At 40.8% G+C, this 16898-nt stretch overlaps 1 protein-coding gene across 3 annotated transcripts in view; it reads left to right on the forward strand.

Moving 5' to 3' along the window:
* Positions 1–16898, forward strand: part of stpg2 (sperm-tail PG-rich repeat containing 2) — a 64372-nt gene that overhangs the window by 292 nt on the left and 47182 nt on the right. For 2 of the 3 annotated variants that reach the window (XM_086029741.1, XM_086029740.1), the window contains exons 2-10: positions 79–182; positions 916–1083; positions 2431–2601; positions 5882–5991; positions 6080–6191; positions 9753–9851; positions 14098–14257; positions 16287–16450; positions 16754–16846. In XM_086029741.1, the coding sequence (XP_085885867.1) occupies positions 79–182; positions 916–1083; positions 2431–2601; positions 5882–5991; positions 6080–6191; positions 9753–9851; positions 14098–14257; positions 16287–16450; positions 16754–16846 (1181 nt within the window). Of the gene's footprint in view, positions 1–78; positions 183–566; positions 828–915; positions 1084–2430; positions 2602–5881; positions 5992–6079; positions 6192–9752; positions 9852–14097; positions 14258–16286; positions 16451–16753; positions 16847–16898 lie in introns of those variants that run through there. The other variant, XM_086029742.1, reaches the window with a different exon arrangement.

Below are 16898 nucleotides of genomic sequence, written 5' to 3' on the forward strand. Positions count from 1 at the left end.
GTAGGATTGCTTGAACGTGATTAACACGTAAACACAATTTTAAATCGAATTGAATACGTTTTTGTCCTCATCGCATAGATGGCTATGCTCCGTTTTTGTCCTTGGCTAGCAGACTACCATTGATCAGTGAGTGCAGTGTAACAGAACCAGGACCCGGGTACTATGACACTTCACCTGTGAAAGTAAGATGGATGCCTCGTTTTAGTATTATTAATATTCTGGCTCTCAACTACACTGTTTATCATAAATTTACCCTATGTACAAAACAATTCCAATTAAATTGGTATGTTGCGTAAAATGTAAATTAAAAACAGAAAACAATAATTAGCAAAATCCTTTTCAACCCATATTAAATTGTATACACTACAAAGACACGATATTTTACTGTTCAAATTGCTAATCCTATTTGTGTGTGTGTGCAAATATTGTCTCATTTTGAACATGATGGTCTGTGTCACGTTCCAAAAAAGCGGGAAAGGTGCCAACAAAACAGGAATTGCTAAAAAAAAAAAAAAAAAAAAAAAAAGCCCAGCTGTTTGGAACATTCCACAGGTGAACAGGCTAATTGGAAACAGGTGAGAGTCTTGATTGGGTGTAAAATGAATCCCTGAAAGGCTCAGTTGTTTACAAGCAAAGATGGAGCAAATGGGTATGCAATCCACCTACTGGCTTGACAGCGGTCCAAGACCTGTTTACTATTGAAAATATGGCGTATTATGAAGCTCAAAATACAGTATCAAGCAACCAAAGTTGAATATCAATATCAGGAATGGAAAAGAATACCACCTACAATGCTTTTCAATAGTATCCTCAGTCCTGAACGCTTAGTGAGTGCTTATCGGTGTGGCACATTATCTTACTGAACTGCAGATGCAATTTTGCAATTTGTTAAACAATTGTCAGTTGTCTTTTTAGCTAAATATCCTTGGTGGCTGCAGTCTTCGTAGCCGCTCCAAGCGTTTCGAGGACCCGACGTGTGAGGGCCCAGGTCCCGGGGCCTATGATGTAATCCCACCGCCAACCACCACCAACCACAAAAAGCTGAGGGCTCGCGGGGATGATGCTGTGCTTGACCGCGGACTGGTAAGCTGATGTATGGAACCTAGTAAAATGATACTGTAATTGTTGTGGCTTTTAACAGGGAGGTTTTTATAATTCATTTGAATAATTATTTTAAATTCAGTTTCACACAATACAGTAACAATATAAAATACCCGAAGATTGTTTAAGAAAATGTTTCAATGGAAAGCCAATTTAAAAATTAAATACCGTAATAAAGAAATGCAAATAATGTACATTAATGATTAAAGAGGAAGTCAACCCAAACTATATAAATATTGAAGAATATGTCCTATGCAGCCCCAGTAGTTGAAACAGGACATGGAATATAGCAAAATCCATCCGTATTTAGCCATCTCAGGGGGCGGCCATTTTGTCACTTCTGTGGCCTGAAAATGGCATTGAAGTCGCTCAGGGCTCAGGTAACGACCAATCACAGCTCACCTGTTTTCTGAAGCTGAGCAATGACTGGTCGTTATCTGAGCCATGAGCTACTGTGATGTAATTTTCAGTTGACAGAGGTGACAAAATGACTGCCCTCTTAGATGGCTAAAAACGGGTGGATTTTGCTGCTTAACTCATATTCCACAAACGCAATATTCATCAGAATGCCTTGTTTCAACTAGTGAGCCTACATAGAACATATTCCTGAAAAAAATACGTTTGGGTTGATTTGGTATATTGTTTATAAACATCTGCAATAAGTTGAATTTTTTGACCATGGAGACAACTCAAATAATTTATGAGAAATAATACATAAAATTATACATCTATGTAAGATGAGGCATTTTCAACATTTGTCCTGCTACAAGATCACTTTTGTCGTTATTTCCTTTTGTCACATTCACCTAAAAAAACACATTTTAAATGTGTTATCTTGCCTTATCGTAGGTATTACCTAAAAAAAACATTTTAATGTGTAATTTTTCCTTTTGGTAGCTGATTTGCTGGTCCCCAGTGTCGCTGAGAGTTCAAGATGAACCACTTGCCATCAAAAGCAACCAAATTGTTTTACCATTGAACCTCTTGCATGTGACGTGAACCTTGCACACATGCAGTATTTTAGGATATAATTTTTTTCCTCTCTTCACCTGGTGGGTGTAATTGATGTGAGTGCACTGAAGTGTCTGAGGGCTTTTAATCCATCAACATTAAAACATGAATGACTTATTTTATTAAAAAAAAAAAATGCACGCACCATAACTTCACTTTTTCTCCATTGTTCTCTGACACACGTATTCCAAAGTGGATTAAAAAAAAAACTTCACTCAATGCCCACAATTATCAAGTCCATTTTTGATATTTTTTTCAAATTCATTCAAAAATATAAAAAACAAATGATTTTCAAGGTAACATCATGTCTCTTTGCAGGCGCATCCCACTAGTTTGCTGCAGCGGGTGGCTAGCCAGTACGACGTGCCATCCATCCCCTCCCCGGGTCAGGCATGTGGCTACGAGGAGGACGCCCAGGGTGTGCTCCGCAAACAGGAGCCCCCGCACCGAGACACCACCCTGGGCCCGGCCTTCTACAACCCTTTGAGTGTAGGTGTTACTTCCGGTGCAAGCCAACGTGTCCCAATACTTTTGTACCCTCAAATGCATGGGGCAGTCCCCACACTACTGAGTTATCTCCAAATCCATTTCCATGCTCAATGAATGCAGCTTGACAAATACAAATATGTAACAAATGATTAGAAGTGAAAAATAAAAGAAGCGGAAATATTTTTTTTGGAAAAAATGTATTCATTAGACCGCTGCCATTCGTGGACGTTAGGGAGCGGGCCGGCCTGCGCCGTGGCCAGTGCTGGAGTTCATTTAATGTTGGGCACATCAAATGCATGCAGCACTCTCCACTCTATTGAGTTATCTCCAAATCCATTTCCATGCTTAATGAAGGCAGCTCCACTTTGGAAGCCACAGTGCGCCGACGCTCATCCATTTTACATGCGTGCAATAAAAGGGGTGCCATTCGTAATTATTCCTGCAGTCACATTGCAATGAAGTCATCTGCTAATGACCAGTGGGAGCCCACAGCGTCCTTGAGTGTTTGTCTAAGTCGTGGCTGCTAACCACCGCAGGCATCCACGATGACCAAGAGTTCTCAGCATCACTTTACAATTCCCTCGTGTTTCCTCAAAAAGTGGGCCGCCCCCCTCAATAGACGCTGTGTCCTAGTTATTTGCCATTTCCAAATAATGTACATTAACTTGAAAATATATATAAATGCAACTTTTTTGTTTTTTAATGAGCTGAACTCAAACAACGAAGACTTTTTCACTGTACACAAAGGTCCGATCTCTGTCAAATATTACCTTCAAATCTGTTTCTATCTGTGTTAGTGAGCACCTTTTCCAAGATAATTTATCCACCTCAGAGGTGTGGCATGTGACAATTAGACAGCATGATTATTGTGCAGGCCTTTGGCTGCCTACTGTAAAAGGCTAAAATGTGCAATTTTTTGGCGGGGGTGGGTGAGGAAAAACAGTCACTAGCTGGCGTGACCACCATTTTCCTCACACAGTGTAAGGCGTTTATTGCACAGGTGTGCTGCAGGCTGCTTGCAATACAAAGAAGCAAGAGAAGTAGTATTAGAGTTACAATACATAGAAGTTGCTAGGCTAACTGTTAGCTCATTTGGTAAACAGTGAGGTTGCAAACTCTTCTCCTTGTCATTTTTATGGTAACTTGGGGGACACGTTATACAAACACTTAAGACAACCAGTCGCTCCTCTGTTTGTATCAACCTTGGTGAGCTTCCTCATGGTCTGTTGTTCCATTTCACGTTACAATCGCGGCATCTCAGCAAGGGCGGAGCCATGGGTGGGCCTGGGTGTGCAGATATCTTGGTGTGTCATAACATGCTTTTGTCAAAATAACCTGAGGATCAAGAATTGCAGAAGACGTGAAACACTTTTTTTTTTTTTTTTAAAGCCTCCTAGGACTCAGCCTGCTTTGAGGGGATGGGCTTTTCCCGTACAAACAAGCCTCTGTTCATCCAAAGTGGATGTCACTTAACCTGGAAGAAGGGGAACGAAATTTGTTGTATTTGAATTGGTAAATTATTCTATATGAAACCTCTTGAATTAAAGACCGCATTTGACATACCTGTATAGAAAATTGACTTTTGATTGGCTCGTATACACACAGGTGGGTCTTTGTGCCCATTGTCGGAGCGTGTATGTCAATGCTGAGATGCAGGGGCGGAGCCAGAACGTGGCTAATGGGTGGGCATGGAAAAATCAGGGTGGGCCTGAATATTTCTCTCACTGAGCACAATCCTCCTATCCCGACACATTGTATATTCAAATAAAATGACAAACTGAATAATATGAAGTTCAGATCCTCCTTAGACAACCACAATTATGACATTCTTAATATTCAATACAATAAAAAAACACAACGAAACACAAATTCAAAAATGTCATAATTTACAAAAAAATGAAAGTATATATTTTATGAATCTCACTGGGTGGGCAGTCTGTCAATCTGTGTGGGCCTGTGGGAACTGTTTTGAGCGGATTGGGGCAGAAAATCACTTTTAACACTCCTCACACCACGGGATAGTCGCACAGGATAATCTTTTAGAAACAGCAGATTATCGGGCTTTAGCTGACTTCGCTGTAGGGAGGGAAAATGCTCCAATTTGGCCTATTGTTGTATATATGTCCCTCACTATAGCTACTCCAGCTCGAAATTCTAAAACAAAAAAAAGTTTCTTGATTTGCATCATGGAAGAAAAAAAATAATCCGTGTCGGACATTCTCTTATTAAAAAGGCTATATTACCACTAGCTGTGATTGTTGTTTTGCTTTTAAAAGCCTTGCTCTACATAAAAATGCAATTTGTGCCTGCAGACCGCACGTTAGCAGCAACGACATCAGCGCTCGCTCGCATCCGCCTGCATGCCATGCTAAATAAACGGCTTTTTTCTTTGAAAGCGCAACTACTGTATCTGAAAATCTTTTGTTTCACTGGAAGGATAGCAAAGGGATTGAACCCGCGATCTTGCTATGTGCTCGATGTTGAGATGGAGAGCAGAAGACGGGCACCCCGTGGAGTTTTTCCCTTTGAGCCAGACTTACTATTTCTTCTTCCTGCTCTTCCCAGGATGTGTCTGAGTGAACAGGGCCGGACAGCCAGGTCATGGAAAACTTATCAAAAGAGACTGCAGAAGTTGAGATGCTTTGATTTCCAACTTTTATTTGCGTTCCCCCCCTCTCCCTTTCGACACATTGCCGGTGCTTTCACATTTGAGTTGTGAACGTGAATTGAAGTCAATCCAGATGAATAATTAAGCAAGTCAACTTCAATCTCATTCCATTTGCTTCACTAATGTCCGGCGATGTTTGGTTACTGAATTGTAGAGAGTACCACGCATCCAGGAAAGTGCTTTGAGCTTCATGGCTTTGAAATTCGAGTCAGATTTACAAATTTATGAGTCAAAGAGAATAGCATATTTGCCATTAAATTAGCAGTCAGAAATGAAAATAAGTGGAGAAAATATTTGAGAAAATGTAACCCCCCCCAAACAATTCAGTCATTTTTGTGCTTTTTTTGGCGTGGCCTTAGTTAATTGTTCAGTGTTGAAAAGTTGTAAAGCTGAGTGAGGCAGAGTAGTGAAGGCCATTAAATATCCTAGAAGAACGGAAGAAAACTTGCATAACGTGTGACATTTTGCTCAACTTCTCGTTCACCTTCAACTTCACAAGACAACACAGATAAAACATAAAATTAGTCCTTTCTATTTTTTTCACCATTCCGTCATCCATTCTTCTTGTCTTGTCTTGTAACACATTCCCCCCCTCCACCCCCTTGTCTCCAGGCTGAGAAGACTCATAAACACAAAGGCATCCACTTTGGCAACATGACAGCCAGGAGAGGCCAAGTGACCAAGGATGATGGTCCGGGGCCGGGCCACTACTACCCTGAGATGTGAGCATTGCCTGTCTTTCTACACTAGATTCATTTTTTTACATGACTTTCAATTTGTGTGTCCTCCTTTCTCAAAAATATACATCAGTGTTTTTGAAACGTACTACGAAAACGTGAACGTGCGAAAAGAGCAGAGGGTCAGGGCGGAGCTTGTCATTCCTCGGTATCACCAGCTGTTGCCCCAACAGGAGCACAAGAAGGTAAGTGCCTCTTTTATGACAATTACATGACAATTTGTTTTGGAAGTGGCTGCATAGTAATATATACAATACATACACAATGTAGTGCATTAGTGGAAATGTGCACTGATTAATATTGCGTTTGTGGAATATGAGCTAAGCAGTAAAATCCATCCATTTGTGTACATCCCAGGGGGCGGCCATTTTGCTACTTGCTGGAAATGAGATCACAGCTGCTCAGGGCTCAGATAACAACTAATCATGGCTCAGTTTCAGAAAACAGGTGAGCATGATTGGTCGTTACCTGAGCAACAGAAAGTGACAAAATGGCCGCCCCGAGATTTGTGGATTTTGTATCTTAGCTCATATTTCACAAATGCAATAATCAGATTGCCATGTTTACACTAGTGTAGGCACATAGAACATATTTTTGGGGGTTGACTTCCACTTTAAATAAAATGCTTGAAGTAGTTTCATGATTTTTACGACAAGGAATATATTTTCATTCAAGGCCATAGTATGATAATAAAGTCGAAATAAATAATAATACACAAATATGGTTGGAGGTTATCTTATGTTTGGTTATACAGTAATTGCATTTGGTAATAAATACAATTATTAGATTATTATTATTAGAATAACAAAAATGGCAAAATACTAATGCACACATGCAGACACTTCACATTTTTATGTGTTGACAAAGGAATGTGTTTGACTCAGTAAAATAATGATGATGATAATAAAAATAATGATTTCGGCAGCTTCCTAAGTTGTATCTTAAGATGACTTGTTTTGTCACAAAAGCATAGCCCTTTCATATTTATACAAATATTGAAGAAAAAATTACAAAAGTAATAAATGATCAAATTCATAACATGGCAGAAATGACAAAAATAATCATGCGCACAAATAAGTTACTCTTCATAATTTGTATGTAATTTTTTTTCAATCACTTTGTGTTCTGCTTGGAAGAAAGGTATCATAACATGACTAAGAGGCCAAAATAATGCACACCAGCGAGGTTTGTTAACAATTTATCATTTTTGGATTCGCAGATGTACTCATTGGTCACATTAGCCTCTTTACCTAACAACGGAGCATTCCGTCAAGTGAATGAAACATACTGTGGATTTCCTTGAGTTTTTTTTTTCCACAGTCACTGCTCTTTTGTGCCTTTAGGGGGCAGTAGAGTGCCATCTTGAAGCCCCACTCTTAAAATACGTTGTTGATGTTGTGGAAGAGTTACTCACCTGTGTGTGAACCACAGCGTGCTGAGCCCCCTCTCCTCCTTCACCCTTTGGAATGGAGAGACTATGCTGCATTTGACTTGACGTGTGTGTGTGTGTGCACAAGGAAGTGAAACATCTTCCTCCTGTCAAACACTATATGCCTCTTTCCCTGTCCCCTCCACTTTTCCCTCATAAAAACATCATCTAGTATGTTTAGATATTATTAGAGATAGTTACCTGTGACTTTGAGATTTTGCCCTCCGCACGCACGCTACCATGTTGTATTTGGACCTTCCCGCCGTGATGCTTGTGCTTCCATCCATCATCATTAGGAGCTCACAGCACACAACCATGTTACGTACACACACAGGTAAAGCAGATGGGTCATTAGTCACAGTAGGGACACACGGGACAAAACACCTTTTTACCTTAGCCGTCCCACTGAGGCTCATTAAAATCATCTTTCGGACGTGCAGCACTTTCAGATGTGCATGTCGCTCCGGTGCAACGTCCAGTTGAAATCGAACCCAAACCTTCTGTTCATTGTGTAGTACCTCAACATCATCATCATCATCATCATATGACATTTGCAATCCCTTGATAATTGAAGCAATAGAGGGGCAACACTCCTGACTATCACTATTATTACTAAAACATTTACAATACAGTTTACAAATAAAATGCATACCAAACAACCAATGAATATTGGCGCCCTCATAATCGATGGCCATAGTCATATTTTGACAACATTTATTTTTTGGCCTTAAAAATATCCTCAGTTGCTGGCCACTATAGCAAAAATAATCAAGCATAATAAATGTCGTATAGTAATGCACAATATTAAGACTTGTATTGAATAAATATTACATTTTTAAGGCATCTTACTGAGTTGTGAAACTCTTCTTTGTTGAAAGATGATTTGAGATAATATTTTGAATAGGCATGGGCGAGTACTGATACCAGGTGTCACTATTGGGTCGATACCGATCTTATTTAAAATTTTTGAGTTATGTGGAGGCTCCTTATACAAGCCACCGATACTTAAGGCAAAAAAAAAAAAAAATCTGACATCAGGTAAATCCTCCTCAGTGGTTGGGCTATACTGTGGCAGATTGACACATCGGTGAATCATCTGCATCAGAAACAAAGATCTTTGTTCACATTATTTTGTTATTGTGTTACATGAAATTTTATATATCAAATGTACTAGAGGTATTGGTGTGTACTCACACTGGTATCAGTCTGAAAAGTGAAGTGATATCAAACATCCCTATTTTCAGTTACGAGCACGGTCACAGAATGAATACACAAATATAGACTTCACTTCAACATGCTTAATGTCACACATCCCATAATGCATCACTGCAATCAGCTAGCAGCGGCCATTGGCTTTCAATTCACTTGCCAACTTCACATTGTCAGTTTCAAATGCAGAGCTTCTGTTAAAAATAGTAAGCCTCCGAGTTGTTGTTTGCTAGCAGGAATATATCTTTACATTTTATTTTACTTTACCACACAGTGTTGTTTTCGCACACTTACCTAAATAACAATTTTCTCATCTTGCTGAGGACCGCAGGGTGCGAACGTAGCCCCTGGATTTTTGTCAATCGGAAAAGTGCGCGCAACAAAAGGTGTTGCACAAAAAGCTATCAAAACAAGTGTCCCCTGCACTGTGTGAGCGTCGGACTACAAATGGCTTTTTCTCATGTACACGGGAAGTACAATAACAAAGCTTGTTCATCGTAAACATGCACACGCACGGTAAAGTTCTGAATAAAAATTGATCTTGCCCAAGATTTGTGCAGAAACTCGCTTATATTCAGCCCATTTTAGTTCAGGTTTCCAAACTGTTGGTTTTTTTGACAAAAACTGTTGCTTACGTGCTGATTGTCCATCTTTTCTAACACAAGTTATGGCACTGAAAATTGCATACCAAACAATGAATGAATGGCCTTTTTGGGGGCATCTCAACCTGCCCCAAAATACACAGAATCTTTGCAAGCATGAGAAACCTGTTGTATATACTTTTAGGTGTCCCCAACATGACCCCCTCAATAGCGGCCCTTGCAAAGTTAGAAAACAAATTGCCTCCGAATTGCCCCAAATTGGGTGGATGTCTCACAACAGGACACATGTAAAAGTCTCAAGGACCCAAGCTGGTAATTGAACAAATAAGCCCCAATCAGAAGCAGGCACCCTAGACCACTGATTTTCAACCACCCCCATCTTGGTGTCTTTTTTCAATTCCTGCGAGTACTGAACAGGCCAAAGGCTCGCGAGGACTGGACTTGGGCATCCCTGATCTAACAGATTATCGCTGCTCGCGGCTTTGTCTTTTTTTTTCTTTGTATAGGGCATTCCTGGTCCTGGCCACTATGACATCAGAGGACAGTTTGAGAGGTTCCGGGACAAAAAGCAGCAGGTCACCGCCTCCTTTCTCTCTCAGGCTGAGGTACAATGCAAACACCACACAGCCCGTCAGTTTACCAGTTTTACAAAATAATATTGACTATCGAGCAGTCGCAGCAATGTTGAATGAACATAATTGCTCATATTCTTGTCATGTCACATGCTTGAGTGGCCACTCGTGTCTGCTCAGGTATCGTGAAGCTAAAATCATAACTTTGCAAGAGGTCAGTGAACACATTGAGATAGGCTAGTAATCAAAGGTGAGCATTTTACTACATTTTGCTGGTCTGTCAGCGGCCAGGGTACCCGTCCGTCATTTGTCAGTCTGTCATTTTTCCTGAATTGTAATCGTCAGTTAGTCCGTCAGAAGTCCGTTGGTCCGTCAGTCGGTCCCCACAAAAAACGTCAGAAAAACGGGCGTCCATCAGTGACTGACGCACGTGGTTAGTGACGATTACCTTGACGGATGAAAACCCACTTCCGACATTCGTCTATTCTATAAGGTGTCCCGTCATTCGTCAATTGTCAGCATAACGGGCGTCCCTCAGTGAATGACTGACGGAGCTGTCTGACAGAATGTGCCACCCTCTGCTAGCAATGTTCACAGAAATGTTAAAATGTCAAACAAAAAGAGTATGAGCAGAAACAAGTCAGGGAAAGTAAGGACAAGTCAGATCGTCGGGCAAAGGAAGACATGTCAGAAACGGGAGTAGCATTTTAGAAACTGGATAAGGAAGTCAGGGAAAATAAAAACAAGATAGAAACGGGGATACACAGTCAGGGAACGTATAGACCAAGTCAGAAACTGGAACAGAAAGTCGGTAAAAAGAACAGCAAGCGGATAAGGAGCTTTAACCCAACCAGGGTAGGAAGAAGTCAGTTTCATTTAATTTTGCCCTGGCTTACCACATTTGTAATTATATACAGTATTTACTTAACGGACAATACTCATGGATAAAACCCTATAGTACAAAATGTGCTCTCCATAAACAAAGATCGGTTTAGCCGATTGCCGCCCACACCTGACTCGTCCCATTAAGTATCACAGTGCATTCCACTTTGTCACTTTGCATTTGGCTGGTACAATTCCAACACTATGACACGCAATATGGCTTCATTGTACCCGGAAGGATGAAAATAAACTATTGATTCCAGTGGCCCAGATAAGCAAATTAGGATCCATTTGGATGCATTTAGGGACATTACGCCAAATAGTGCCAACACTGAAAATATTTCCCGGATATAATCTGGAAGATAAATGCAGTCAATTAGTGACTTCTCATAGGAAAACGCTGTTCAGTACATGTCCCAGATCCAGACGCCGAGCTCCTTTTGCCAGTGTGATTCACAGAGATGGGGTGAACATGAGTTTACTAGCACGTTCTAAAGCAGGAAGGTTTTGAACTGGACATTGATTGCCATACAGAAAAGTATTGCTGTAAATTCCTGTATTTATGTTTCCACTGCAAAGAGAGAGATTTAGAGAACATTAAGGGACACTACAGCAAGGTGGAGACTAAGGTGTCTTAGTTGCACTTAAACTAAATCTTGTACTGCCCTACACTACATCATGAGTAGGCCCACTATCTGTGGATTTTGAATTATATGCAGGAGAAACATAGTAACTCACTAATATTACAATTTTGAGTGAGTTGATTTTTGTAAAGAGTAAAGAGTTCTTGCACTTAATGTTGGATTCTTGTTCAGCAGTTTTGTGCCATCCTTGAATGATACTTTTTATGCAAGGGAGCAATGGGGAAAAAAAAATTACAGTATGTGATTATTTTGTTGTTTGCTTCAAACTCTTTGTTGTAGGTTAGGATAGTGGATCTTTATATACATATATTAAAAGCACGTATTTTGCACATATGCACATGTTTTGTCTGTATTTAAAATGGCATTTTTGTCATACATCTGGTGAGGCATTGCGTGGTCCTATGTGCGCAGGGTAAGAACATTTCTATACAAAGTGGAGACTACGCCGTGTGATGAATACCACCGCGTGCCGAGCAATTTGATCAGCCAAAATAACCAAGTGTGGGTTTATATACTGTATAAATTCAAATGTTAGTGAAGAGTAGGAACCATACAGTGGAGAATGGGAATAAGGTCCATTTTTGGGTATACGGTTGTCATCAAATTTTTACTCTTTCCCATCACTGGCGCAAAAGCACAAATGCGCGTCTATGCAAGGCAGTGTTTCCAACCTAATTTCCCTGACCACATGCTGTGCGCGAGTGTGTATGTGTGTTTGTGCGTGCGTGGCGTTAGAACCTAGGGCGACAGTTTTCTTAGATGTTCATCTTGGTGTGACTCTTCGTGTTCTCCTGTGGAGGGATAGAGAGGAAATGAGATAAGGAGGCACTGAGGGACGGGGGAGAGGATAAAAGGAACAGTGGGAATCCGCCCAGTTGTCGCCCCAACTATAGACTCTTCACAATTTTTCCGCAATATCATTTGGACAATAGCCACATGTGGGATTGTTCTCAAACTATGCGTTTGTGTGTGTCTGTGGGCTGGAAGAAAACAAGCTCGACAACAGAATTCAAATGAGCTTCAGTCAAGTGCTAACCAGTTGGGAGTCCATTTTTTGTGTTTAAGAGGAAAACTCAGAAAAAAAGAGCAGAGGCACAGTGTGAGCATGACAGATGGGCTTCCTCGCATGTGTAACACGCGTTGAATCGGGTGGCCTTCAAACGGGTCATGTGACAACACAGTTATTCATGCAACAATTCCTTTTCGGTCTTCTTGCACATTGTCAAATAATAGATCGGCTGTTCTTAACGAGAAACACGTTTTGCTTTTGGGTATGAATTTGTCCAGAAATGGCGGTGCGATCGTATTTTATGAGGTTTAGCATGTAGTATAACTCTTGACACCAAGCTAAATTTCGATTCGGTTTGTGCAAAAGCCCATCAGCGAATGCACTTTCACAGGAAGCTGAGAGGTTTTAATGTTGATTCTGATTTCATGAAAATGTTTTATTCTTCTTTTATTGAGTCAGTTTTAACATCTTCTTTTATATGCTGGTTTGGATCATTGACTTGTAAAAGCAAAAAGTGCTTGCAACATATCGTTAAGGTGTGCAGCAAGATCGGAGGCTTGAATCTCCAAGAACTTTCCTCGCTCTACCGAGCAAGAGTAGTGGCAAAGGCCCATTCCATCATCGCAGACGGGCGTCATCCTCTGTCTGCTGAATCTAAACCGTTGCCAGAAGAGCGCAGATACCGTATGCCCAAGTGCAGGACAAACAGGTTTAAGAACTCATTCATACCGACTTCCATTGCTCTTTTAAATAACATGGCATAACATTGTATACGGTTGTGTGTGAGTGGATTGTTGATGTGTCCTTGAGTTGACTGCCGGCTGCAAATCAAATTGCCCCTCTGGGAAATTAAAGTTTAGCTTGACCTTGACCTAGTGTGAGCGCATGACAGTGATCCTGTCTATTCACAAATTGAAATGAATATCTTGAAGTGGAAGAAAGCAGAAAGAAAATGAAAGTAGAAGAAATGAAGATCAAACGAACATCTTTGCATGTTGTTTAGGAGCTAAATTTAGCCTGGTTTGTTAGCGGAAATTATGGAGAGCCTTTGCTGTTATGTCATTTATGTATCAAAATGGCAGGGAGTACAGAAGGGCTCGCTCACAGAAGCAAGTTCAGAAATAGTTGTTTAATTTCACACTCGATGGGCGGGAAATGGGCAGGCAGACACAACTATGTGTATAAAAGACAAAAAGTCACTTTTCAATAATACATCCCCTTAAGAGGTAGAATTCGGGATTACGCGGCATGAAAATGAATCATGTAAAATCCAGCTGTATGTTTCCAATGATTTTCAGTGCCTGTGCTGAACCCTGTAGCCTCTGTGCGCTATAAGTGCTGCCGAGGCTGACTTAGCGTCGCTGCGGCTGACACGGAGAAACTCTGATGAAAGGTCTATCGAGCAGAGCTTGACAAGCACAACTTGAGCGGTGCTAAAATAGCTTTTGCCTAAGAAGAAAAAAAAAACCCTCCTCTGGCACCAGAACTATGCTTATTTTTGGGCCCGGTGGAGTTTAGGCATGCTGTGTTGTGTGTAAATAGAAGTGAGGTCTTGTATTGTGATTTATTGTCAAAGTGCGTGCCTGGTTGAAGCGCGTTAGCATCTCAGGTAGCAAGGGAGTCATTGGAGAGAGCTTTTAGACAAGAAATGCTAGCCATGAAATGCTAGCGTGATAAATGAGCATTTAACGTGGACCACGGTATGTGCTATCGGGACCTGACGCCTCTCTGCTTTGTCTGTTAGAGGTTCAAGCCTGCCAAGGAAGAAGCGCCCCCTGTTGGTGCCTATAATGACCCGCGGTGCGCCATCCGAATGTCTGACAGTGTGCCGGGGGTGCGCAAAAGCCCGTTTGGTGTCACAGCAGAGCGTTTTCCGCCAAACCGCAATGCAGGCTCCACACCAGGTTGGTATGTGTTTATTTTTGTACCTGACAAAATTGGTTTACTGTCATAGCAATAGCACATCAATCGTCAGGTCATGAACTTTAGCTAGACATTGGCTCTAAATCTTGGACTCTCACTCGTATTCATGTAGTGTATCTCAAACTTTTCAGATAAGATAAGATAAGATAAGAATGCCTTTATTGATCCCACAGTGGGGAAATTTTCATTGTTACAGTAGCAAAGATATAGGTCACACAGGGGCGGCGGCATAAGGTGGCCATTAATGTATAACATTGACGGCAAACATTTTTAGTAGGCTTATTTTTGAACACGAAAAACAAGGACAACTATTTTTGTCTTAGTATTAATAGAATTTACAATGGGAGTACGTGCAATTTTTAAAGATGAAAATGTTTGAGATCGGAATTGTAAGACACTTTCTTGAAAATGTCTACAACATGCTTATGTCAAAATACCCCAAAGATCAACAATAACAGTACACTCCTCACCGCCTATATTTTATGTACTTGATATTAGCTTGTTTTGAAGGTTATTTTATGAGGCACACATTAAACAACACTCACGGAGACAGCACTTTAGCACCAAGATTCCAAATTAGATGAGTCAGTCGAGTGTATGGATCTGTGTATGAGGCGCATGCAGCGGACACAAAAGCCTCCCAACTCACCACAACCACTGTGTTGATAACTTCACCAAACATTTTATTTTTAACATGTACGAGTATTTGCTGTTTTATCAGAAGCTAAGACTCTTAGTCAAAGCTAATCTGTGCATTCAGCATAACTAAGCGCAGCTCTCCTTACCTCTTGGCTTTGACATGAAAATCTTCCTGACAATGTAATCCGGTGGCTGGACTACGCCCGTTGCTTTGTGAATTCAGAAGGGCTTGCTCACAGACGTATTTTGGTACATAGCCGGCGAACAAAAGTTTTACTTGTTTAATTTCCATCCTGACGGGTGGACAGGCAATCTAGAGACATAATCATTTGAATACAAACAAGAAAAAGTCCATTTCACAGGATGTGTTCCATTTAAAGTCAGATAGGAATGGTTGGCATCAGTCACAAACCACCTACATAAAGCCCAAATGTGCCTCTTACATAAGCATCACTGTTGGGTCAGTCTGCATCCCAGTTTTTTTTGTTACAAATATTTGCTCATTTGCGTTGATTTGCAATATTGTGTTTGCTGGTTGTTTGCAAACACATTAGCGTTGCCAAATTGTCTTCTTCCCCCCACATTTGCATAAATAATCAAACACGTTTGGGGGGAAGTTGATAAAGCCACAAAAGTTGCTTAGGAGAGTGTGGGTGGAGTGCTACCTGAAAGTCAACTCTTCTACAGTGCGCAAAAACAACAAAAATAAAAAACATCTTCATGTCATCATTTCTTGCAGGAGTGCTCTAAAAGTATGAGGTTGCTTGGGCATTTTTTGCTCACAGCCCACTTTGGGTCACCCTGTGGATGATTAATCGGATATACAGGTCTGGGTGAAAATGTTTCTAGAAAAACTGAGCGTCAAATGTTGACTTTAAACTAAAGGAAATGCTTTGTTGGATTAGTTTTTTCTTGTGTGTGATGGCAACACAGAAGTGATGGTAAAGAGGCAAAGTGTGATGAAAACCATAGAAACAGATAGCAAAACATCTGACAGCTCAGTACATGACCAAGGCAAGTGGTTTCTACTTTCAGAAAATCAGCCCAGAGTGTTGAGGGGGGAAAAAAGCAGAGTGGGCGTAAAGACAAAAAAAACATTTTCACGCTTTGATGCAAAACTTGCCAATTAGACTGACGGACCGACTGGTGCATCAATGGACTTCTGACGGACTTAAAATATATTTGGGTAGACTTCCCCTATAACTGACGGACTGACTAATGCACTGGATTACTGATGATTTTTTTTTCGGTTTGTCACGACTGATGTCGAATGTCAGACTAGCGAAATTTAGTAAAAGGCTACCTCTGGTATTCACTGTGTTTGCTGTGTTTTTGTTGGCAAAGTGACATTCTCCAGTGTACTGTGTCCAGGTCCTGGCTCCTACAATGTCCCGGACTTGAGTTTGGCCCAGGAGAGTTTGAAAAGGGCATTTTTAGAGCCAGCCAGGAAGGGAGGTTTTGGCTCCACCACTAAACGCTGCAGCATTTTCCTCAACAAGGAGTCCATACAAGGACCAAGCCCAGGAGATTACCAGGTACAGTGCTACCTTTACTTACAAGTTAGATTAGGTCCATGAATAAACCCGTAACTCAATGTGTGTTTTGACTTTCTTTGGCTCTTAATGTTCTCATTTTGTGATTTGTGGATTTGTGTGTTTGACTCTTTTATATTGCTGAATAAACAACTTACAGTGACTGTCACTCTCTTTCTTTTTGAGTCGTTTTTTTTGTTTGTTTTTGTTTTCCCACTTCACTTGCGCGGCGGCATATTCAAAGCTCTCTTTTAGTGAAAACACCCTTCCCGCTATTTACACTAACTACTGTTTATGTTGTGTCAGGTGGAAAAGCGTCCAGAAGAGCTTTACAAAAAGCAGCACACAGCCGCATTCAGATCAGCCACACGGCGTCTGGCATCCTCAATTGTGGCCAAAGTAAGTCTCTCTCTGTTTTGTCACTCATGATTTAAACCTCCCTACTTAACAA

This window comes from Filicampus tigris, chromosome 5 (genome assembly GCF_054856515.1).
Source record: "Filicampus tigris isolate MCC_2025a chromosome 5, RoL_Ftig_1.0, whole genome shotgun sequence".
In the NCBI taxonomy this organism is placed as follows: domain Eukaryota; kingdom Metazoa; phylum Chordata; class Actinopteri; order Syngnathiformes; family Syngnathidae; genus Filicampus; species Filicampus tigris.